At 42.4% G+C, this 26,430-nt stretch overlaps 1 protein-coding gene across 1 annotated transcript in view; it reads left to right on the forward strand.

Moving 5' to 3' along the window:
* LOC113906205 (kinesin-like protein KIF28P) overlaps positions 1-26,430 on the forward strand; it is an 80,726-nt gene that overhangs the window by 18,307 nt on the left and 35,989 nt on the right. The window contains exons 4-10 of the mRNA XM_027564101.1: positions 3,230-3,265; positions 8,610-8,834; positions 11,777-11,931; positions 19,910-20,021; positions 21,175-21,242; positions 23,733-23,813; positions 23,929-23,932. Of these exons, the coding sequence (XP_027419902.1) occupies positions 3,230-3,265; positions 8,610-8,834; positions 11,777-11,931; positions 19,910-20,021; positions 21,175-21,242; positions 23,733-23,813; positions 23,929-23,932 (681 nt within the window). The remainder of the gene's footprint in view (positions 1-3,229; positions 3,266-8,609; positions 8,835-11,776; positions 11,932-19,909; positions 20,022-21,174; positions 21,243-23,732; positions 23,814-23,928; positions 23,933-26,430) is intronic.

Consider the following 26,430-nt stretch of genomic DNA (forward strand, 5'->3'; position numbering starts at 1 on the left):
GTTTCAAACTGTACTACAAAACTATAGTGATCAAAAAAATATACTACACTGCTATATTTAAAATGGATAACCAAGAAGGACCTACTGTATAGCACATGGAACTCTGCTTGATGTTATGTGGCATCCTGGACGGGAGGGGAGTTTGGGGAGAATGGATACATGTATATGTACAACCGAGTCCCTCGCTGTTCACCTGAAATTATCACCACATTATTATTCAGCTATACCCCAGTACCAAATAAAAAGTTTTTTAAAAAGTGAAAAATAATTACAATATTCTTCAATGTCAATTACTCACCTTTTCAAAAAGTGTTTTTTATGAAGTTTGCTCTGATTTTATCTTTTTCTTTCAATGGTAGGCTTTTAAATACTTTCTCTGGAATTATATTTTCAAATATCTAGGAATTCATTAAATTTTTAAATTAAAGAAAGTATGATACTGGTACAAAAATAGACACAGAGATCAACAGAACAAAACTGAGAGCCCAGAAATCAACTCATACATACATGGATGATTAATTATGAAAAAGGCGTGAAGAACATGCAGTGAGAAAGGAGAGTCTGTTCAATAAACAGTGTTGGGAAAATTGGCTAGTCCCATGCAAAAGAATGAAACTAGACCACTATCTTATATCATAGGGTTTCCCTGGTGGCTCAAATGGTAAAGAGTTTGCCTGTAATGCAGGAGACCCAGGTTCAGTTCCTGGGTCAGGAAGATCCCCTGGAGAAGGAAATGACAACTCACTCCAGTATTCCTGCCTGGAAAATTCCATGGACAGAGGAGCCTGGCAGGCTATAGTCCATGGGGTTGCAAAGAGTTGGACATGACCGAGTGACTAACACTTTGCTTCATCTTATACCATACACAAAATTAACTTAATATGTATTAAATACTTGAATGTAAGACTTGAAGCCATTCACTTGCTAGAAGAAAGCATAAGCAGTAACCACATTGAATTCTTAGCAGTGTTTTTGTGGCTCTAACTCAAAAGTAAGGGAAAGAGAAGCAAAAATAAACAAATGGGATCAATAAAATGAAAAACCTTTTGCACAGAGAAGGAAACCATCATTAAAATGAAAAGGCAGCCTATTGAATGGGAGAAGATATTTGCAAATCATACATCTGATAAGAGGTCAATTTTCAAAATATATAAATAACATATACAACTCAACAGCAAAAAAACAAACAACCCAATGTAAAAACGGGCAGAGGACCTGAATAAGCACTTATCCAAAGAAGATATACAGATGACCAATAGGGACATGAAAAGATGTTCAACATCACTAATTATTAGGGAAATGAAACTCAAAACCACAATGAGATATTGTTACCAAAAGTGGGCTAACTGCTTGCTGCTCAAAAGCCAGTATAGATGACTGCACAATTTTTTTTTTGTCTTGTCTTCATGAAGTGACGTGAAATGAAAGTCGCTTAGTCATGTCTGACTCTTTGCGACCCCATGGACTATACAGTCCATGGAATTCTCCAGGCCATAATACTGCAGTGGGTAGCCTTTCCCTTCTCCAGGGGATCTTCCCAGGGATGGAACCCAGGTCTCCCGCATTGCAGGCAGATTCTTTACCAGCTGAGCCACAAAGGAAGCCCAAGAATACTGGAGTGGGTAGCCTATCCCTTCTCCAGTGGATCTTCCAGACCCAGGAATCAAACCAGGGTCTCGCATTGCAGGCGATTCTTTACCAACTGAGCTATGAGGGAAGCCCGTTTATCTTCATACTAGTTTGTTTAATTGGTTGATCCACAGCCTTTATTATATATTTACCTTTACTAGTGGGATTTTTCGTTTCCTAAAGATTCTTAGTTACTGTAGCCTTTTCTTTTACCACGTAGAGAGACCTATTAACATTGCTTTTAGGGTTGACTTAGTATTGATAAATTCTTAGTTTTTGCTTGTCTGGGAAGCTCTGGAAATGGAGGGGCTAGGGTCAGAGCCAGGTGTGAGCTGAGGCTTCTCCTCTGCTCAGTGGCTGTCACTGCCCAGTAGGGGGCGGCGTTGAGTCCCAAGTTGCCAGAGCCGAAGCCTAGAGGGTTGGGTCCCAGATGGCTCCTGCGTTCTAAGTGTGTGTTCTTCCCCTTCCCAGCACCAGCAACCTTACCCGCAGAGGGCAGCAGTGCTGAGACAAGATGGGGGTGGAGTGGTTGCTCGTCTCTGGCTGGGGGCGGGGCTCGCCAGGGCAGTTGCAGGAAACTGACCAGAGTCCCATGCAGTTTTAATCTGTCTTCTGTGCCTTGTTTCTGGAGTGAGCAAGTGTGGGGACGTTCTTAGGAGTGGAGTCTAGGTTGCTTACAGCCCTCTGTCAGTCCCACTGGTTTCCGGCCCCCCTAGGGGGACTCATCCTCCTGGTGACAGATCCCGGGCTGGGTTGACCGTTGTGTTTTCATACGTCTCACTCCCTTCAAGCCTGCAATATCTCTCCTCTTCTGTGTCCCTCCCAGGGGAGCAGACCCCAAACGGATTCCTTCTCTTCCTTTCCTACCTAATTCTGTGTGGATCTCTTCTACCACCTTGGTTGTGTAAGAGTCTTTCAGCCAGTTTCTAAATTTTGGTGAGAATTGCTCCATGTGTAGATGTGTTACTGATGTGTGAGTGGAAGGAAGTAAGCTTCATGTCCTCCTATTCTCCCATTTTGACCTTCCCTCCCATTTGTTCATTTTAAAACTGTGATGCTCTCTGAAGCTAGCTGGAAGTTCTTGGGAGGTGGGGTTTGACTGGCAAGACTCACCAAAGGGTGACTAACAGGCAAGCCAGCTTTTCCGAAGGAGGGTATAGTGGCGGCAAAATGTCAGTGTCTCAGAGCCTTTTCTCTAGACCAGAGTCACTGAGTTTCCTCCCATCTTCTGTTTAGGAGGTAGGAGATTGGCTAACGTTGCTCCAAAGGCATGGTAGGGGTAAAGACCAATCTTTTTCTCTGCATGTGTTCAGATTGGAGAGTGAACAATAAAGAAAAAGCCTTTTTTTCTGGTCACAATAGAGACCAAAATACACACACACTTTGGTACCTGTTTTTAGTTTATGTTAAGAACTTCCTCCATGTCATTAAAATTATTTCAGAATCTCATATTGCATGTGAAATTGAGTGTCGCTATTTTAATATTTAGGTTTTTCCTTTGTTGTACATTTATGTTGTTTCCATAGTCCTTTTTTTTTTTTGTCCCAAAGGTGACTGTTTCAAGAGAATCTTAATTTCCTTTATGCTCTTTCCTATACAGGTTACATTCAGCATGCTGGAAATTTACAACGAACAGGTAATAGCGATTATATTTTCTGACAGACAATTCTGAGTGATTCTCTGCAGCTTAAAAAATGGCAGGGGCTCCCCCTCATCCATCCTGCAGATAAGTCAACACCCGTTAGCCTGGTATCGGCTATCCAGCCCTAACCTACCTCACTTTAGCTGGGTTCCACTTCGTCTTATGGCCTTCTACCTCCACACACTCCTTGCATCAGCCACATAGAACCTTCCTTCCTTTCCCAATATGTCCTCTCCTACATCTGTCCTTCCTCTGCCTGGAACACCCTTCTTGTTTCTCTGGTCTTAGAGAAACCACTGAACTGCAAGTCCAGTTCAAATGTCAGCTTATCTATACATCCTAAAGCAGTTGGCTTCAGTACAGGGGTTGGCAAACTTTATCTTCAAAGTACAGACAGAAAGTACTTTAGACTTTGAGGGCCTTTTTAAAGTCTCTATCACAACTACTGTACTGTGCCCTCAGAGAGCAAAAACGGCCACAGCTGAAGTGTAAGTGAAGTGTAAGTGAGCTGTGTACCAATACAACTTGGTTTATAGACACTGAGGCTTGAATTTCACATAATTTTCATGTGTCACAAAATATTTTTCTCTTGATTTTGTTCAGCCATTTAGCAAATCTGATCATAGTTGGAATATGGTTTCAGACCCCTGCTCTCTCAGTTACTAGCTTTGTGACTTTGGACAATTACTTTATCTCAGAGCTCAGATTGCTTATTTATAAAGCAGAGAATTTAAAATAAGACACAACGAGGGACTTCCCTGGTGATCTAGTGGCTAAGACTCCACACTGGCAATGCAGGAGGCCAGGGTTTGATCCCTGGTCAGGGAACTAGAGCCCACATGCCGCAACTAAAAATCCTGCATGCTGTAATGAAGGTCAAAGATCCCCCAGCTGCAACCAAGACCCAGCACAGCCAAATAAATAGATATTTTTAAAAATAAATACAGTAAACTAGACTACACATTGAGATGTAGTGTTAAGCAAATACTAGGTATTCAGAAAGTCCTTTTTCATTCTACCCTTTCCCTTTGCCCTTATACTATAAAATTTTATTTCCATATTTATATTTCTAGAAGAAAGGATTACACCTTTCTATTTGCAATACTTAGTATAATATTTGGTTTAAAATGGATGCCCCAAGGTTTGCTAAATGGATAAATTCACAAAGGTATCTATAATTGTAAGTTTCTTAAGGGCAGTTTCATATCCTAAGATTTCTTATATAACTCCAAGCACCATCCAAAGTCTTGCGCTTAATCATTGCTAAATAAACATTGATGGAATAAATCCATCCATGTTTTTCTCTTTATATTAAGGAGAGAAAATACCCATTTTGTTTCTCATATGCTTCCACGAGACATTTATTATTGTTGAAAGTTGATGGCAAATTCAAATGGGTTGTTATGCTAAGGTCACTGATTAAGTTTTTATTTCTTTCAAAGTGATGGGCCTGGAAGACAGTATGACTCCTTTATTTCATACCAAATAGGCAGCTTCATTTTGTTACTAAGTTCAGATGGAAGGAGCAGGGAAATGGCATCACGTTGTGGGCCCTCTACTGATACCTATTAATGAAGATAATCTCTCTGGTTTTGTTTTCTCATCTCTAAAATAAGGACATGGACATGCTTATAACCTCTTCATGTCTCACCAGCTAGGGGTCTGGTATTTTTCCAGTAGTACTTCAATAGTCAAAGTGAAGTTTATTAGAAACTTCTAATGTTTCAGACATCACACTAGACTTTGAGGATGAATAAAACCTAAGATGTGATTTCTGCCATGGAGAAGCTTGGTGGGAGATTTTACATCCTCTCCAGACAGTAATAAAATATATCATGTATGCTGCATGAATGCTAAAAAGGCATAGAAGAGAGAGCAACTAACATACCTGCGATTGTTGGTGTTGTTTGTAAACGGAGGAGTTAGACTGGATCTTGAAAGATGCTATGAGTTTGGTGAGCCAGGAGGAGGGTTGCTGATTAGTACCAGCAAGTCCAGGGACACATGAAAGCACATGGCGTTTAAGGGAACAGTGAGGGCGCCAGGTAACCAGAGTGAGAAGCATGCAGGGAGGTGAGAATGGGGAAGCATCAGGAGAGGGAGCTGAACATCAGTTGCCAGAAGGCAAAGGCCCTTTGGTAGGCAATGGAGCATCAGCGAAAGATTCTAAACAAGGAAATAAGAAAATCAGCCTTGGGTTTAGAAGATTTCTCTAGCAGCAGAGTGAAGTTGTATTTGAAGGAGTGCCAGATAGAGGCAGAGCTAGGAGAGTCCCGTAGGGGCTGAAGTGAGTGAGGAAGGTCTCATCATTGACTCAATCTCCAGGTACTACCTGGAGAGTCCAGTGCCAGGAACTGCCCTCATCTCTGGGCCCTCACACTTCCATTCTATCTGGTTAAACCTACTTAGCTTTTTTTTCTAATGAGCCCTATTCAGACGTATCTTTAGCCTTAGATGCCACTTCTTAACAATTTACATCGCTCAGTGGAAGTTATAGGAAAGGCTTTCTAGCTAAGGCAGAAGTTGTCACCATTTCAATGTCTTCCTATCTCTGGCTATTCTATCCACTGTCCTAGTTTTTCTTGCCTGAATTCAATCTGTGTGTGATCTTGCCTCTGTTGCAGGAAAGTGAAAGAAAGTAAAAGTGAAGTCACTCAGTCATGTCTGATTCTTTGCGACCCCATGGACTGTAGCCTATCAGGCTCCTCTGTCCATGGGATTTTCCAGGCAAGAGTGCTGGAGTAGATTGCCATTTCCTTCTCCAGGGAATCTTCCCGACCTAGGAATCGAACCCGGGTCTCCCGCATTGCAGGCAGATGCTTTACCGTCTGAGCAACCAGATAGGAAGGGGAACTCTTTTCTGGGCCAAGAGTGGGTTCTCATCTAGCCCTCAGAAAAGAATTATCCATAGGACAAAGCTAAAGCCCTTATTGGGAAGGGGGCCCTGGGGAGGAGAGCAGCAGGGTAAGGGGATCCAGGAGAACTGCTCGGCCACGTGGCTGGCAGTCTTGGGTGTTGTGGTCATGGGGTTAGTTTCCAGGTGGTCTCTGGCCAGTCATCTTGCTTGGCCCATATTTGGCCTAACTCAGGGTCCTTCCTTGTGGCGTGAGCATCTCTCAGCTAAGATGGACTCCAGCATGAAGGATTCTGGGAGGTTAGTAAGACATATTATGGGGTGGTGTCTGTTCTCTCCTTTTGGCCCCTCTTGAATTCTCCCAGTTAGTTTTATGTGCCAGCACCAAGTTCCTTATCAGAAGGGACCTCCTGGTGTGAGACAGCTCATGCAAGTAGTTATCATTGTGCCTGGCCGAGGCCGGTGGTTTCTGTCAGTGGTTCCCTAGCGACTTGACTCTAGGACCTAAAGCTACAGAATATTTGAGCTGGGGGTGATCTTAGAAACCATTTAGTCCATTCCCCTCCTCCTATGAGGAAAAAACTGACCATGTAGGAGACTCTCCAAAGCTCTCACAGTTTGGAGGCAGGACCAGAAGAACCCAGGTCAGATTCCCAGCCCAGACCTCACTGCATCATATAACACCAACTCCCCTCTGCAGGGGCTCAGGCTGTAGCAGGCTCCCATAGCTCAACCTGCTGTGGCCGGGCAGAAGTGGCTTTCTGGGGGGAAATGCAACATGGGCTTTCACCTGAGGCCACTAAGTGTGACATCACACAAATCTCCAATAATAATAATAATAATGAGATCCAAAGAATTACCTATATTCCTGTGTTAGGTTAGCCTATGGCAAATCCTGTTTGGGTTAGATAAATTTCTTGGAAGTAGAGATTCAGAGTGGTGGCAGTTGTGGCAGCATGATTTAACCAACCAGTCCATTCTGAAGGAGATCAGCCCTGGGATTTCTTTGGAGGGAATGATGCTGAAGCTGAAACTCCAGTACTTTGGCCACCTCATGCAAGAGTTGACTCATTGGAAAAGACTCTGATGCTGGGAGGGATTGGGGGCAGGAGGAGAAGGGGATGACAGAGGATGAGATGGCTGGATGGCATCACTGACTCGATGGACGTGCGTCTGAGTGAACTCCGGGAGTTGGTGATGGACAGGGAGGTCTGGCGTGCTGCAATTCATGGGGTCACAAAGAGTCGGACATGACTGAGCGACTGAACTGAACTGAACTGAACTGATTTAACCTAGGCAGAACATTAGGTACTTTGAATGTTATGAACTTTTAATTAAGTTTCATTTATCACTGTTCTTAGAAAAGTAAGACTTCATTATTTTGTGATATAAAATTTGTGACAATTCAGAAAGAGATCATTTATTTTTATGTTTTCCACAAAGGAGTTGCTAATCAATTGCAAGAGTTAACAAGATTACTAGGAGCATATTTAGGTTAATAAGAGAACAATATTTTCAACCACAAATGCTTTAAAATCACCACTGGGGCTTCCTCAGTGGCTCAGATGGTAAAGAATCTGCCTGTAACACAGGAGACAAGATTCAATCCCTGGGTCAGAAAGATTCCCTGGACAAGGGGATGGCTACCCACTCCAGTATTCTTGCCTGGAGAATTCCATGGGCAGAGGAGTCTGGCAGGCTCCATGTGGTCACAAAGAGTCAGACATGACTGAGCAACTAACAGTTTCACTTTCATTTAAAGTCAGACAACTGTAGATACCAACTAAAATTTTTTTCAAGCTACAGAAGCAGTTCCCCCAATATCCTACATGCAATGTATTAAACATTTCTTGTTGACTTAGCTCCAGTTACACTGTTCTCTCCAGAAGCATTTCACTGGGTGCCTACTATGTGTCAGGAGCTATGTTAGGATTTACTAGTCAACTCCCACCCTCAGGGATTTTGCAGTCTGGTTGAATTGCTCTTGTTTTTGTTGTTTAGCTGCTCAGTCATGTCCAATTCTGTGTGACCCCATGGACTGTAGCCCACCAGGCTCCTCTGTCCATGGGTTTCTCCAGGCAAGAGTACTGGAGTGGGTTGCCATTTCCAGGGGATCTTCCACACCCAGGAACTGAACCTATGTCTCCTGCATTGGCAGGCATTAATTCTTTACCATCTGAGTCACCAGGGAAGCTCTGAAGTGCTCTAGGTACTTGAAAATAATAAAACTGAATTCCTTAAAAAAAAAAAAAAAGCTTCTGATTTCACTAACTACAACAGGTTTCTCTATTTTCTTACTTGTCATTTCTTTGTTTCTTACTTATCTAAGTTATGAGGCTGTCTGGTACCTACAGAACTTTAACATTTATTTATTCATCCACTATATATTTACTGAGCATGTAATATATTCTACGAGGAGCTATAGCAGTGAAGTAAACAAAACTCTGTGCCTTCCTGAAGTTTGCATTACTTGTTTTACCACAGGTAAGAGATTTGCTATCCAGGATCAAGAAACCCGGAGGGCTAAAAGTAAGGGAGGACCAACAGCTGGGCTTTTATGTGGATGGTCTGCAGTCAGTGCCTTGTGAGAACTATGCCCAGATTGAAAGACTAATGGAACAGGGAGCAAAAATAAGGACCACAGCTTCGACCAACATGAATGCCAGCAGCAGCCGGTCTCACATGGTCATCACCATTCAGTTCAAGCAGGTAAGATTCAATTGGATGCCAATGTCCCCACTTCCCACCAAGGTCGTCAGGGGATGTGTTCCCAGTAGCATTATGGGCTGGTGAGTATTATGGAGTTTTTTAGATTTGATCTATGGATTAAGATAGCTATTTCCAAACATAGACTATAGGGTCAGAAGCAGGAGAAAGTAAGACACTTGTCTTTTCCTGCCTCCCTCTCCCCACATCCATGCCCCACTCTGGCCTAAGTGATCCCATTACCAATAGAGGGTCGCTAGTAAGGTCCCAGAAATGCCCGTAGGGCTAAAGGCTGTTTTCCCTCAAGTAAATTATATACTTTGAGAAACAGGTTTTGACCCCCAATTTGATGAAATTTTGGAAATAGGAGAATGAGTCTGTGGTTTGTCGTGGGGAATTCCTATTAACAGTCCTTCTGTGCATCACCAATATAATGATGGTCAGCTTTCAGATCCATGAGGCTAGAGGACAACCAGATACTGAAGTGTCTTCCTGAAATTTGTAAGTCCAAGATAAAGCCTTTGAAACCACATCATCCATGTAATGCTCCACTAGCTAGAATCTTTGATAAGCTAAAGCACACTTTTCTCCTCCATTCTCCTTGGTTGGGAATGATGTAGGGAATGATAGCTACAATTATGGACAATTTGATTCAGAAATGGTTATCATAAAGCCTGGGTAAGCATGAGAGTTAGCTACAATATTACCACCTCCTTCTCCTAAGCCACAGCACTAGTAATAGATGAAATAGTAATAAATGAAGATTGTCCTGTTCTAGCCAGGATTGGTAGAAGAACACTAGACCATGTATGACTCCATTTACCAGCTCTGAAATTGTGGTAAATAACTTACCTTTCCTGAGTCACAGCTTCTTGTTCTGTAAAATGAAACAAATAGTTATCCTCATAGGAATGTTGGGAAGTTTAGATATTACATTTTAAAATTTTTATTTATTTTACTTTTGGCTGGGCTGGATCTCCGTTGCTATGCAGGCTTTTCTCTGGTTGCAGTTAGCAGGGTCTGCTCTCTAGCTGTAGTGCACAGGCTTCTCATTGAGATGGCTTCTCTTGCTGTGGACCATGGGCTCTAGAGAACAGGCTCTATAGTTGAGGCATATGGGCTTACTTGCCCCCTGACATGTGGGATCTTCCCACACCAGGGTTTAAACCCATGTCTCCTGCATTGGCAGGTAGACTCTTTACCACTGAGCCACCAGGGAAGCCCAAGATACTACATTTTAAAGAACTCTGTAAACTTCCCTGGTGACTCAGACGGTAAAGAATCCACCTACCATGCAGGAGATCTGGGTTCTATCCCTGAGTCAGGAAGATCCCCTGGAAAAGGGAATGGCTACCCAACTCCAGTATTCTTGCCTGAAGAATCCCATGGGACAGAGGAGCCTGGCAGATTACAGTTCATAGAGTTGCAAAAAGTTGGACACAACTGAGCAACTAAGCACACAAGTAAACTTTTAATTATTATTCACTTGATTTTACAATGTAGGTAAGATGTTACATTGATAGACTTTATATGAATGTAACATTCACTTTATATGAATGTAACATTCACTTTATATGAATGTAACATTCACTTTATATGAATGTAACATTCACTTTATATGAATGTAACATTCACTCTATATTCATAGACTTTGTATGTACTATATTTACAATGAATATAAACTGTTGCATTCATAGACTTTATATATGGTTTTCTGTGCTATTTTTTAATTTGGTATTTTAGAGGTAGGAGACAAAATTGACTGGATATAAACAAGCATACTCTGTTTATTGATGTCAGTAGCAATATTAGCACCTAACAGTGTATGCCAGGCATGATTAGAACCATTACATCTATTATACTTTCTCCTCATAACATCCCAATAATATGCTATCATCCTGATTTTACAACTGAGAAAAGTTAAATCATAGCTCAGAAAAGTTAAATCATTGGCTCACTGTTACATGACAGCAAGAGAACCTGTAGCGTTCTTTCTGCTACATGACTACACCATCCTGAAGAGTTACTTACTTTGCAGATTTCACATTATCTTTAAAATATTTATTGAGTGGGAAGTGGTTAGGACTCTGCACTTCCACTGAAGGCGGCACATGTTCAATCCCTGTCAGAGAACTAAGATCCCACATGCCACACTTAATGATTACAGAAATATTAGGACAATAGTTATGACCAACCTAGATAGCATATTGAAAAGCAGAGACATTACTTTACCAACAAAAGTCCGTCCAGTCAAGGTTATGGTTTTTCCAGTGGTCATGTATGGATGTGAGAGTTGGACTGTGAGGAAAGCTGAATACCGAAGAACTGATGCTTTTGAACTGTGGTGTTGGAGAAGACTCTTGAGAGTCCCTTGGATTGCAAGGAGATCCAATCAGTCCATTCTGAAGGAGATTAGCCCTGGGATTTCTTTGGAAGGAATGATGCTGAAGCTGAAACTCCAGTACTTTGGCCACCTCATGCGAAGAGTTGACTCATTGGAAAAGACTCTGATGCTGGGAGGGATTGGGGGCAGGAGGAGAAGGGGATGACACAGAATGAGATGGCTGGATGGCATCATCGACTAGATGGATGTGAGTCTGAGTGAACTCCGGGAGTTGGTGATGGACAGGGAGGCCTGGTGTGCTGCAATTCATGGGATCACAAAGAGTCGGACACGACTGAGCGACTGAACTGAACTGAACTGAATACATAACTGGAAATAACGCTACAGAAGGGAAGGGGCAACTGAGATGTTTGGACCTAAGAATGTTATTGTAAAATGTCATCGTAAAGAGGATGGCATTTTAACTTGCAAATTTTATTATATCTTTTTTGAGTGTGAAATACAATTAGAAAAATATTTCAGAATGTAAATGTGAAATAGATTGACTTCTCATGTAACCTGCTACCCCTCTAATAGCATTACTTGTGGTGCTTTCCTGCAGGTTTTCCCAGACAGAGGCCTCACCAAACAGTCCAGTATTAACTTGGTAGATTTAGCTGGAAGTGAAAGGCAGAAATCTTCAGGATCAGAAGGAGACAGACTGCGGGAAGGATCACGCGTTAACCTAAGTTTAACCAATTTAGGAAATGTCATCAGGTAAATAATCAGTGGACAGGTACTTATTCGTGCCATAAACATGACCTCAAATATCAAAATTTAGATTAATCATAACCCTTGGTTCATGACCAACTCGCATCATTGGTTTATTCCTGGTCCTCTCCTAGATTTTATTTTAAACTAATTAATTGCTTTTAGATGAAATAACAAACACTAATAAAACTACCACCAAATCCAAAAAACAGTTGGAGGTGATCACCATCTTGCTCCCCTTGGAGGTGACCTTCATCTTGAATTTTATGTTTTATGTATGTCCCTCCCGCCCCACATTCTTTCTCCCCTTCCTTGCTTCCTTCTTTCTTTCTTTTCTTATTTTATCACACGTGAATATTATATTCAGTAGCACTGATTTTTGAATTTTATAAAAGGGTAAAATATTATATTATTTTCTGGATCTTGCATTTTTAAAGTTATTTAGATATAAATTACGTTATAGTAAAGTGCACAGATCTTGGAGAAGGAAATGGCAACCCACTCCAGTGTTCTTGCCTGGAGAATCCCAGGGACGGGGGAGCCTGCTGGGCTGCTGTCTATGGGGTCGCACAGAGTCGGACATGACTGAAGCGACATAGCAGCAGCAGTAGCAGCACAGATCTTAAATGTTCAGCTCAATGGATTTTCATATATGTATATATCTATGTAATTAATGACTAGACTGAGATATAGTACATTTCTAAAACCCAGAAAACCCCCTCATGCCTTCTCCTTGGCTTTTAATCCCAACAAAAGAAATTAACCTGTTATCAAAGATTTATTTTTGCCTAGCTGTATTGATTTTCATATAAATGCAATCACTTATATCAGATCATTGTCTTTTTTTTTAATTTTATTTTATTTTTAAACTTTACAATATTGTATTAGTTTTGCCAAATATCGAAATGAATCCACCACAGGTATACCCGCGTTCCCCATCCTAAACCCTCCTCTCTCCTCCCTCCCAGATCATTGTCTTTTATATCTGGCTTCATTCACTAAGGATTGTTTCTATGGGACTTATCCATGATGTTTTGCTTAGCAATTATTAGTTCTTTTTCATGTTATGTATTATTTCTTTGTAGGAATATACCATTATTTATCCTTTCTTCTATTTCATGGGCATTTAGTTTGTTTCCAGGTTTTAACTATTATGAATAAAGTTGTTACAAACATTCTTGCACATATAATTTGGGGGAAATAATTACTCATTTCTCTTAAGTATATACCCAGGAGTATAGTTTGTTTTTAGATTCAACATTATTAACAATATCCATCTATCTTATGTGTGGCTCTAGTTAATTTATTTCTGTTCTTTTACTAAACATTGTGTCTATGAGATTCATCCATATTGTTACAGTAGCAGTTGTTACAGCATCCATGTTATTACTTATTTTTCATTCTTATGTAGTCATCCATTGTGGGAATATGCCACAATTTATTCCTTCATTCTCATGTTAATTGTTAATTTGGTTGTTTCTAGGGGTTTTTTTTTTTGCTTTTACAAATAGTGCTACTATGAACATTCTCATAAAGTCACTGAGTATCAATATATTAAAGGATTTTTTGATATCGGCAACTGAAATTATTGTGCTTTATATATAATGTGTGTGAATACCTAATTTTTCAAGATGGTGATAAATTGTTCCCCAAAGTTGTTGGTCCAGTTAACACTCCCAGTGGCAATGTATAACATATCCCATTAATCCACATCTTTTCTAAGGCTTGATGTTGTCAGATTTCTTGACATTTACCAATTTACTTTGGGCTTCCGGGATAGCTCAGTTGGTGAAGAATCCGCCTGCAATGCAGGAGACCCTGATTCGTTTCCTGGGTTGGGAAAATCCCCTGGAGAAGGGATAGGCTACCCACTCCAGTATTCTTGTGCTTCCCTGGTAGCTCAGCTGGTAAAGAATCTGCTTGCAATGCTGGAGACCTGGGTTCTATCCCTGGGTTGGAAAGATCCCTTGGAGAAGGGAAAGGCCTGGAGAATTCCATGGACTGTACAGTCCATGGGGCCACAAAAAGTCGGAGATGACTGAGCGACTTTCACTTTCAAACATACTTTACTGTGGTCTTGAGAGTCCTGGTTACTAGCAAGCTTGAGCAACATTTTATTTCTTTTTTAGCAATATATTTTCTCTCAAAAATACCTGTTCTTATATTTTCTCCTTTATTCTATTTATTTATTGTCTTTTTCATTGATCTGTAGATGTTTTAAACATATTTTTATTTCTCTTCTCTCAGGTATATATATCATAAGTATCTTTTCCCAGTTAGTAGATTGTGTTTTCACTTGTTAAAAGATGTCTATTGATGAGCAGAAGTTATGGTGTACGTTTTGCATTTTTTCATTTTCTGTGTCTTGTTTAAGAAAATTTGTACTTAAACCCTATCTATCTGGAGTTGATTTCTTTATATAGTATAAAGTAGGCATCCTTTTCATTACTTTTTCCTTACAGATTACCAATTTTTTTTGAGTCTCATTTGTTGAATAGTCTGTCCTCTCCCTGTGATCTTCTATGCTACCTCTGTCATATGTCAAAATTCAACATGTTTTGTTTTTTTTTTTAACAATTTCCTGGCTTTTTCGTCTGTTCAGTGGTCAAAGTCTGAAAATAATAAATGCTTCAACCTATTCATGGATAATGGGCTTCTCAGGTGGTATAGTGGTAAAGAATCCACCTGACAATGCAATAGATGCCAGAGACACAGGTTCCATCCCTGGTCAGGAAGATCCCCTGGAGAAGGAAATGGCAATCCACTCCTGTATTCTTGCCTGGAGAATCCCATGGACAGTGAAGCCTGGTGGGCTACAGTCCATGGGGTTGCAAAGAGTTAGACATAACTGAGCAACTGAGCACACACATCCTTGGATAATATGAAGATCTTCATCTTCCATATGTCATTGTTGACGTGTATTCTATTCTTTCAGTTCAGTTCAGTCGCTCAGTTGTGTCCGACTCTTTGCGACCCCATGAATCGCAGCACGCCAGGCCTCCCTGTCCATCACCAACTCCTGGAGTTCACTGAGACTCACGTCCATCGAGTCAGTGATGCCATCCAGCCATCTCATCCTCTGGCGTCCCCTTCTCCTCCTGTCCCCAATCCCGGCCAGCATCAGAGTCTTTTCCAATGAGTCAACTCTTCGCATGAGGTGGCCAAAGTACTGGAACTTCAGCTTTAGCATCATTCCTTCCAAGTAACACCCAGGGCTGATCTCCTTTAGAATGGACTGGTTGCCCAAATATTACCATTACTGTTTCATACAGTTAGTGTTCATTCACATTTATCTATTTTTTTTAAATTATTTTTATTCATTCCTTCTTAAACTTCAGAGCTGCTATATAAAATCAGTTTCTTTCTGATTGAAATATTCTCTAGATTTTCCCTTAATGACCATTTGCTGACAGCAAATTTAGTTTTTGTTTGGTTTGAAATTTCTTATTTCAATTCATTTTTGAAAGATAATTTTGCTGGGTATATAATTCTAGATAAGTAGTTTTTTCTTTCAGCTTATTAATGATACCATTCTACTGTTTTCTGTTGTTGACCTAATTACTGTTCCACTGAAGACAATCTTTTTTCCCTAGCTGCTTTTAAGCTCTTCTTATTTGGTGTTCTCCAATTTAATTCTGTTGCATTTTATTTATCCTGCTTGGAATTTTTTAGTCTCCATAGCTCTATGATAGTGATTTTCATCAACACTAAAAAATTCTCAGTCATTATTTTTCACATATTGATTCTGCACATTTTTTTTTCTCCTTTCTCTCCTGGAACTTCAATTACCCTATTTGAATCTTCTTTTCCTGTCCTCCATGTCTCCTAACCTATCTTTCTGATTTTTCATCTCTATGTCTCCAGGCTGCAATCTAGATTTCTTCTGAAATCTAGTGAATCTCTAGTTCACTAATTAAATTATCACAGTGTCTACTGGTGAACTTAGTTTCATTGAGTTAGACAAGGCTGTGGTCCATGTGATCAGATTGGCTAGTGTGGGGCCATGACGTGTGGGGCCACCCAAGATGGACAGGTCATGGTGGAGAGGTCTGACAGAATGTGGTCCACTGGAGAAGGGAATGGCAAACCACTTCAGTATTCTTGCCTTGAGAACCCCATGAACAGTAAGAAAAGGCAAAATGGTAGGATACTGAAAGAGGAACTCCCCAGGTCGGTAGGTGCCCAATATGCTACAGGAGGTCAGTGGAGAAATAACTCCAGAAAGAATGAAAGGATGGTGATAGAAGCAAGGTCGAATGCTGTAAAGAGCAATATTGCATAGGAACCTGGAATGTTAGGTCCATGAATCAAGGCAAATGGAAAGTGGTCAAACAGGAGATGGCAAGAGTGAACATTGACATTCTAGGAATCAGCGAATGAAAATGGACTGGAATGGGTGAATTTAACTCAGATGACCATTATATCTACTACTGTGGGCAGGAATCCCTCAGAAGAAATGGAGTAGCCATCATGGTCAACAATAGAGTCCAAAATGCAGTACTTGTATGCAATCTCAAAAACGACAGAATGATCTCTGTTCATTTCCAAGGCAAACCATTCAATATCACAGTGATCCAAGCCTATGCCCCAACCAGTAATGCTGAAGAAGCTGAAGTTGAACAGTTCTATGAAGATCTACAAGACCTTTTAGAACTAATACCCAAAAAAGATGTCCTTTTCATTATAGGGGACTGGAATGCAAAAGTAGGAAGTCAAGAAACACCTGGAGTAACAGGCAAATTTGGCCTTGGAGTACAGAATGAAGTAGGGCAAAGGCTAATAAAGTCTTGCCAAGAGAACGCACTGGTCATAGTAAATACCCTCTTCCAACAACACAAGAGAAGACTCTACACATGGACATCCCCAGATGGTCAACACCGAAATCAGATTGATTATATTCTGTGCTGCCAAAGATGGAGAAGCTCTATACAGTCAGCAAAAACAAGACTGGGAGCTGACTGTGGCTCAGATCATGAACTCCTTATTGCCAGATTCAGACTTAAATTGAAGAAAGTGGGGAAAACCACTAGACCATTCAGGTATGACCTAAATCAAATCCCTTATGATTATACAGTGGAGGTGACAAATAGATTTAAGGGAATAGATCTGATAGACAGAGAACCCAATGAACTATGGACGGAGGTCCGTGACATTGTATAGGAGACAGGGATCAAGACCATCCCCAAGAAAAAGAAATTCAAAAAAGCAAAATGGCTGTCTGGGGAGACCTTGCAAATAGCTGTGAAAAGAAGAGAAGCGAAAAGCAAAGGAGAAAAGGAAAGATATAAGCATCTGAATGCAGAGTTCCAAAGAATAGCAAGAAGAGATAAGAAAGCCTTCCTCAGCGATCAATGCAAAGAAATAGAGGAAAACAACAGAATGGGAAAGACTAGAGATCTCTTCAAGAAAATTAGAGATACCAAGGGAACGTTTCATGCAAAGATGGGCTCGATAAAGGACAGAAATGGTATGGACCTAACAGAAGCAGAAGATATTAAGAAGAGATGGCAAGAATACACAGAAGAACTATACGAAAAAGATCTTCACGACCAAAATAATCACGATGGTGTGATCACTCACCTAGAGCCAGACATCCTGGAATGTAAAGTCAAGTGGGCCTTAGGAAGCATCACTACAAACAAAGCTAGTGGAGGTGATGGAATTCCAGTTGAGCTATTTCAAATCCTGAAAGATGATGCTGTGAAAGTGCTGCACTCAATATGCCAGCAAATCTGGAAAACTCAGCAATAGCCACAGGACTGGAAAAGGTCAGTTTTCATTCCAATCCCAAGGAAAGGCAATGCCAAAGAATGCTCAAACTACTGCACAGTTGCACTCATCCCACACTCTAGTAAAGTAATGCTCAAAATTCTCCAAGCCAGGCTTCAGCAATATGTGAACCATGAACTTCCTGATGTTCAAGCTGGTTTTAGAAAAGGCAGAGGAACCAGAGATCAAATTGCCAACATTTGCTGGATCATGGAAAAAGCAAGAGAGTTCCAGAAAAACATCTATTTCTGCTTTATTGACTATGCCAAAACCTTTGACTGTGTGGATCACAATCAACTGTGGGAAATTCTGCAAGAGATGGGAATACCAGACCACCTGATCTGCCTCTTGAGAAATTTGTATGCAGGTCAGGAAGCAAGAGTTAGAACTGGACATGGAACAACAGACTGGTTCCAAATAGGAAAAGGAGTACATCAAGGATGTATATTGTCACCCTGCTTATTTAACTTATATGCAGAGTACCTCATGAGAGTCTCTGGGCTGGAGGAAGCACAAGCTGGAATCAAGATTGCCAGGAGAAATATCAGTAACCTCAGATATGCAGATGACACCACCCTTATGGCAGAAAGTGAAGAGGAACTAAGAAGCCTCTTGATGAAAGTGAAAGAGGAGAGTGAAAAAGTTGGCTTAAAGCTCAACATTCAGAAAATGAAGATCATGGCACCTGGTCCCATCACTTCATGGCAAATAGATGGGGAAACAGTGGAAACAGTGTCAGACCTTATTTTTTTGGGCTCCCAAATCAGTGCAGATAGTGATTGCAGCCATGAAATTAAAAGACACTTACTCCTTGGAAGGAAAGTTATGACCAACCTAGATAGCATATTAAAAACCAGAGACAGGTCGTCGCGGTGGCACCGGTGAGAGCAGGGCGCGGGGCTTAGAGTGCGGCCAGCAGGCGGACGGGAGGCGGCGGTCTCGCACCTGCAGTGGCGGAGGACGCAGGTGTTGTCGGTTGGGTGCGAGTCCGGTGAGCAAAATTAAAAAAAAAAAAAAAAAACAACCAGAGACATTACTTTGCCAACAAAAGTTCGTCTAGTCAAGGCTATGGTTTTTCCTGTGGTCATGTATGGATGTGAGAGTGGGACTGTGAAGAAAGCTGAGCACCGAAGAATTGATGCTTTTGAACTGTGGTGTTGGAGAAGACTCTTGAGAGTCCCTTGGGCTGCAAGGAGATCCAACCAGTCCATCCTAAAGGAGACCAGTCCTGAGTGTTCATTGGAAGGACTGATGCTGAGGCTGAAACTCCAATAGTTTGGCCACCTCATGCGAAGAGCTGACTCATTGGAAAAGACCCTGATGCTGGGAGAGATTGGGGGCAAGAGGAGAAGGGGACGATAGAGGATGATGGCTGGATGGCATCACCGACTAGATGGACATGAGTCTGGGTGAACTCCGGGAGTTGGTGATGGACAGGGAGGCCTGGAATGCTGTAATTCATGGGGTCGCAAAGAGTCAGACACAACTGAGGGACTGAACTGAACTGAACTGTTGAACTTATCCATAGGGTTTTAAATTTCAATTGCTGTATCTAATCCTTTCTAGATGATCATTTTGTTTCTTTTCTAAACCTGGTAGCTTAATTTTTTTGGATTTCTTTTCTTTGTTTGTGGTTATAATTTATCAGAGATGGGATTTCCTCCCTCTTCCCCACTCCCTTCAATGCCAACACTGCTTCCTCTGAAGTACCCTGAGTGGCATTTATTTCTCATTCACTCTTACTTGATTCTGTAGCCTATCAGGTTCTAACTCTATGGGATCTTCCTAAGGCAGTATGAGAGAAAGACCAGAAAGGACTTAAATCTGCTCCCCTATCTGTCTCCACACTGCTAGCCTACCACCGTCTCCCTCGAGTCAAAACCCTTCTCTGTACAGACACAAAAAGACCCTTCTCTGCAGGCTCTGGGTTTTCTTCCCAAGGTTGACTATGTTAGTGCCCCAGATCTGGGCCTCCCTCTCTGTTATGGTTTCCCCGGAGTTGACCTTGGAGAGGGAGCCAGCTGCTTCTATCTTGCAATATGCCAGTATCTTTGTACAGAAGGTATATCAACTATTGGATGTTCTTTAATGTCATGTCTGGTATATGGGGTTGTCAAGGATATTTGAGGGGTGTTTCTGACTCATCCACAAAGAGGCAGATTTCTTTTTGATATATTTAAAACTTTTTATTGTTTTACATTTTCTTTTCATTTAGTGCTCTGGCTGATGCTGCCATGGGGAAGAAAGTCCTCCATGTTCCCTACAGAGACTCTGTACTGACCAAACTGCTCCAGTCAGCTCTGGGTGGGAACAGCAGAACTACTCTGGTAAAGTGGCTTTCCTACCACATCTTAGACTATTTAGACTCATGCAGCTGTCATGATTGCTGTTGCTATTATTATTAAAGTTATTCTTCACAAGAATCTTGTCAGTTCTTGACAAGATTCTCAGTTTCAGCACACTTACTGTGGAGCTTCATTTCCTTCCTTCAAGTGAAGATAATGATCTCGCCTTGAAACTGTGGTTGTGATGATTAAATGAAATATAATGAACAAGCTTTAAAAATTGCAAAGCTGGACAAAGATAAATGATTATTCATCAGGCCCTTATGCTCTAAATCATGGCCTCCAGATCCATAGATTAGGAGCTACCCCGTGGGCAGTCACACTCCCTCCTGTTCACTCTCAGTGATCCTGCTCACCTCCAGCTCATCAAAAATTTTATTTTCTCATTTGAATTCTTATTCAATTCAGAACAGTTAAGCTGAAGTCAATACCAGATTTGTAACCATTTAGGTGGGTACTCAGTAATGATTTATTTATTAGTCTCTGTAGTGCCACCATTCAACTGTCATTTAAATTCCTGAGGAAATCTGTTGCGGACTCAGTGCTGAGGGTTGCATAGTACAGAGGTTAGCAGCACAGTTGTTCAAGTCAGGGCAGGTTCAGGTCCCAGCTCTGCCAGTTATGGGTGACCTTGGCACATTATTCTTACCTAAGCCTCAGTTTTCTGAATTGTAAAATTTAAACAAACCACAAGTTCCAAGATATTCCATGAATGTTAGCTGTGTAAAATCAATAATAACTATCTGCTGTGTGTTTAGTCGCTCAGTTATGTCTGACTCTCTGTGACCCCATGCACTGTAGCCCACCAGGCTCCTCTGTCCATGGGGATTCTCTAGGCAAGAATACTGGAGTGGATTGTCATGCCCTGCTCTAGGGGATCTTCCCAACCCAAGGATCAAACCCAGGTCTCGTACATTGCAGAGGCATTCTTTACCATCTAAGCTACCAGGGAAGCCCAAGAATACTGGAGTGGGTAGCCTATCCCTTCTCCAGGGGATCTTCCTGACCCAGGAATCAAACTGGGATCTCTGGCATTGCAGGTGGATTCTTTACCAGCTGAACTACCAGTGAAGCCCAACAATAGCTATATATCCTATATAAAAAAACAAAATCTGAAAAGGATATTTGTTTACAGATAGCAGCAATAAGTCCAGCTGACATCTGCTATGAGGAAACTTTATCAACACTAAGATATGCTGAAAGGTACGATTATGAATACTTATTATCTATAGTGGTTCTAAGTTCTAAATCTGGCAAATTCTTCTAGTACCCTTAAACTTGATGAGCTGGTGTCTTGGGAATGGGTCCAGAAAAAGGAAGAACAAAATGATCTGTGAGAGAAGAGAGAGAGAAATAAAATAAATAAGAGGAGACAGAAATAGGGGCTCAGGGCCCTCCTAGCCTGTCATTCAGTCACTGCAGTCCTGGATCGGGGAGGAGCCACAGGCTCAAATTCATGGGAGGATGCATTGAACCCACCCCTGAAGTGCTCAGTTCTCTGTCTCCCTGCATTTTTCTGTCAAATAACATGGCCATTCACAGATTCTCCTTTTGTCCTATGGGTCACAGGTAGAGAATAGTGGCAGGCAGGGAATTTTTGTGCTAATGATAAAGATGAGCGTGTAAGAGGCTCCCAAAGTTGGGAACCAGCCCTGGGCCCTGCCCCTTTCCCTCTGTTGTGTCTTATATCTCCAGGCCCCACACAGCAGGGCAGAGGTGGCTCCTCCCAGGGAGAGGCTGTCCACACACGTTCCTGCCTTCCCACTTGGCCCAGGAAGCAAGCCCACTTCTGGCAGTTTAGTCCTGGCAGGAGGCTATGGCCGAGCCGAGTTTCTGCTTTTCAAGGCAGGCAGAAGCCTGCTTCCCCTGGCCCTTTTGGGAAAGTGAGGGTCTGGGGAGACAGAGGCTCTAACCAGGGGTTGGAACCCCATGGTGTCTCCACCCCTCCATCCCATTCAGCATGGCTGACATGGAGAATCCCCCTCTGCAGCTTTCCCGTCAGCTTCATTCAGGAGCTTGGAATTCTCGGCCAGTGTTCCAGGTGACTGGAGCTGGCATGTGAAATGAACCTGGTTCCTATTCTAATATGTCACTTGTCAGGTCTATGGGCCAGTGTGTCAGACAGAATCTGGCCCTACTCCCTCCGAGACCTGAGCTTCCCTGCCCTTGGTGAGCTCACATGCTGAAGGAGGTGATACCTCCCTCTCTGGGCTGAGTGAAGACTGTGTGAGACGGTTCAAGAACCGTTCCTGGCTAAGTTCTGCCTGGCATGGGGCTGAAGCTCAAAATAACAGTTGTTATGATGTCTCCAAGTAGTTCTCTTGGTTTTTCCTTGGCCTCTTCTCTAGGGAAAGGCCTTTGCATTTTAGGGACAAACCCTTGCATTCTCATTCCTCACTGCCAGGCCTCAGTATCATTTTGCTTCATTTGTTTTTCTCTGTTTTCTTCCAACATCTGTGCTACAAACTCAGAACTTAAGGTTGAATTTTGCCTTTAGTATTATGTGCTGTGCTGTGCTTAGTCGCTCAGTAGTGTCTGACTCTTTGCAACCCCATGGACTGTAGCCCTCCAGGCTCCTCTGTCCATAGGATTCTCCACGCAAGAATTCTGGAGTGGGTTGCTATGCCCGCCTCAGGGGATCTTCCCAACCCAGGGATCGAACCTAGGACTCCTGCACTGCAGGCAGCTTCTTTACAATCTGAGCAACCAGGGAAGCCCTTAGTATTATGTAGAATGTTCATTTCCTTCCCACTTGTCAATTCTAAACTGTTGCTAGCACTTTTTACATGAGAGACTATGTGATGCTGAGGAAGGAGAAAATGATCCCCAGGGGTCCTGGGCTCCAGGCCTGGATCTGTCGTGGACTCTGTGACTGGGGGCAAGCCTTGCAAACCCTATTCCTTAGGGAAAGAAGTAAGGGTGCCAGATGTAGCAAATGAAAATATAGGATGCCCAGTTACATTTGAATTTCGGGTAAAGAACAAGTCATGTTTTAGCATAACTATGTCCCATGCAGCACTAGCCAGGAGTGAACGAGGACAGCGGTCCCCAGCCTTTTGGCACCAGGGACTAGTTTCATGCAAGACAGTTTTTCCAGGGACTGGGGGTCGAGAGGTGGGGGTGGGGAGCAGGGGTGGTTTGGGGATGAGTCAAGCACGTCACATTTATTGTGCACTTTATTTCTATTGTTATTATATCAGCTCCACCTCAGATCATCAGGTCTTGGATCCTGGAGGCTGGAGACCTTAACTAGGCCAAGTCCAAGCCCACTCCTGGCCTGGCACACTTGGCAGAGCCGTTGCTGGCAGCCTCCAGGGTTTGTGTTGTTACAGAAACAGTAGAGATTGAAGAGACTGTTTTCATTAACCAAGTCAGCCCAACGTGGGGAGTGTGTCTGGGGCCCAGAACACGTTGGGGGTGGTGGACTCCAGGCTTGGGCTGAGTCCACAAGAGGCTCGTGTGGACATGTGACACTTGTCATGTGACAAGGGGCTCATGTTTGAGCCCTGGATGTCACTGAGTCCCTTCTGGTCTTAGTGGTTTACTGGAAACTTACGCAGTGGAATCTCAAGTTACTAGGAAGTGAAAGGCTCCCATTTCGACCATTCGAGGCCAGTTTCTGGCCAGTCCTCTGGTAGTACTGCTCCAGCTGCGAAAGACCCAGGGCCTGAGTGTGTGTCCACCTTTGCACAGGGCTAAGAAGATCCGGAACAAAGCTGTTGTCAACACCTCCACCCTGATGAGGGAGTCCAGGGCAGAGAACGACAGACTGCTGCTCGGGTGTGGAAACTGCAGAATGACAGGTAAACTGAGTCAGGAGTCAGCGCAGGTCCAAGGCAGCAGTCAGGAGGCTAGATGCAGGAGGGAGGGAGAGAGGGGAGTGGCCAAGCCCTGTTGCAGGGTCGGGGCTGCGGGGAGATAGGGGAGTGGGTGGTGTTGCGCTGGAAGGGCAGGGGCCAGGAGCCATTGTGTTTAGTCTGAGGGGAGCCCTAGGGCAGGCCAGGACATCCCTGGACCTTTCTTTGTCCAGGACATTTTGGCCTGAATGTAATTCTCATGCGATTGTATGAAATACTGGCCCTGGCCTCTTGAAATGGTCATTTTAGTCTCATTTTTTAATTGCCATTTTTATTTTGAGGCTGTTCTTTCCCCTGGGACTACTTTCTCCTTAACCAGATTTAAACAGTGGCCATACGGCATTTGTTCTGCTGATGGCCTCCTGTAGTTAAGTGATGTTTGGGGGCCCAAGAAGCAGTAGCCCCTGAATCCTCTACTAAGACTCTGCTCAGTGCTGGCTGCACGTTAGAGTCACCTGGTGACTGGGCACCACTCGGACCAATTACCCATCCCCAGGGCAGCAACTTGCCTTAGGATGGCTCCACTGGGCAGTTATTGAGAACCATTGCTTTGAGTGAAGGCCTTAGTTTTCCGTGTGGCAGCTTGAGTTGTGTGTAATTTTATGTGCATTAACAATTTAGAATAGGATTTGTGAAAAGGGCAAAATATAAAACTGTTCAAGTAGAATTGGTAAAGGCATTCAGTATCAAAAGAGCCAGACTGGACGGTCGGGAAGCCCTGTGCTCAGTGCTCTTAGCGGAGCGTGATGCATTGTCCTGCCCTCGGTACCTGTTCCCCCTCCCCAAGTTGGGCTCCCTCAAGCCACATGGGCTCTCTCTCTGGTGTTAGCGGCTCTTCCGACCCTAACACACGCAAACTTCATGGATGTTCCCCTTGAGGGCAGGTTGTTGCTACCTGGCATACCTCTGGGTTCCCACGTCCTTACTCAATAAGGCTTCAGCCTCAACTAGGAACTCCCTAAATTAGAGTCTGTGCCCATGTCTGGTCCAGGGTGACACTGATGGGTCACAAATCTCTACACCTGGACAAGCCAGATGTTGACCTAAATGTTGCATCTGATTCCCATTGTTCATAAGCATAGGCACAGAACTCATGAAAAACAAGGGAAGATAAATCTTTGATTCTTCCTAAATCCCCTGACTTGACAGGAATGCCCTGAAACTGTCTTGCATGCTCACACAATTGAAAAACATAATGTTGAGCTTCCTGTTCTGATAAAGGACCTCTTTGCTCTGGTTTCCTATGAATTAAGGGGTGAACTTAGTCTTATTTTAGTTTTTTAAAAAGATTTTTTATTGAAGTGTAGTTAATTTATAATGTTGTGTTAGTTTCAAGTGTATAGCAAAGGGATTCAGTTGTATATAGATAGATGAGTACATACATAAAAATATACATAATTATTTTTCAGATTCCTTTCCATTATAGGTTATTATAAGATAGTGAGTATAGTTCCTTGTGTTATATAATATGCCCTTGTTGCTTATCTATTTTATATATAGTAATGTGTATCTATTAATCCCAAACTCCTAGTTTATCTCCCACCTCCATCCCCAGCTATCCCTTTTGATGATTATGTTTTTTTTTAATTTATTTTAATTGAGGCTAATTACTTTACAATATTGTGGTGTTTTTTGCCATACATTCACATGAATCCACCATGGGTGTACATGTGTTCCCCATCCTGAACCCCCCTCCCACCTCCCTCCCCATCCCATCCCTCAGGGTCATCCCAGTGCACCAGCCCTGAGCACCCTGTCTCATGCATTGAACCTGGACTGGCGATCTATTTCACATATGATAATACACATTTCAATGCTATTCTCTCAAATCATCCCACCCTCACCTTCTCCCACAGAGTCCAAAAGTCTCTTTTTTACATCTGTGTCTCTTTTGCTGTCTCGCATATAGGGTCATCATTACCATCTTTCTAAATTCCATATATATGCATTAGTATACTGTATTGGTGTTTTTCTTTCTGACTTACTTCACTCTGTATAATAGGCTCCAGTTTCATCCACTTCGTTAGAACTGATTCAAATATATTCCTTTTTATAGCTGAGTAATACTCCATTGTGTATATGTACCACAGCTTTCTTATCCATTCATCTGCCGATGGACATCTAGGTTGCTTCCATGTCCTAGCTATTGCAAACAGTGCTGCGATGAACATTGGGGTACACGTGTCTCTTTCAATTCTGGTTTCCTTGGTGTGTATGCCCAGCAGTGGGATTGCTGGGTCATATGGCAGTTTTATTTCCAGTTTTTTAAGGAATCTCCACACTGTTCTCCATAGTGGCTGTACTAGTTTGCATTCCCACCAACAGTGTAAGAGGGTTGCTTTTTCTCCTCACCCTCTCCAGCATTTATTGTTTGTAGATTTTTTGATAGCAGCCATTCTGACTGGTGTGAGATGGTACCTCATTGTGGTTTTTATTTGCATTTCTCTGATAATGAGTGATGTTGAGCATCTTTTCATGTGTTTGTCAGCCATCTATATGTCTTCTTTGGAGAAATGTCTATTTAGTTCTTTGGC

This window comes from Bos indicus x Bos taurus, chromosome 16, assembly GCF_003369695.1.
Source record: "Bos indicus x Bos taurus breed Angus x Brahman F1 hybrid chromosome 16, Bos_hybrid_MaternalHap_v2.0, whole genome shotgun sequence".
Classification (NCBI taxonomy): Eukaryota; Metazoa; Chordata; class Mammalia; order Artiodactyla; family Bovidae; genus Bos; species Bos indicus x Bos taurus.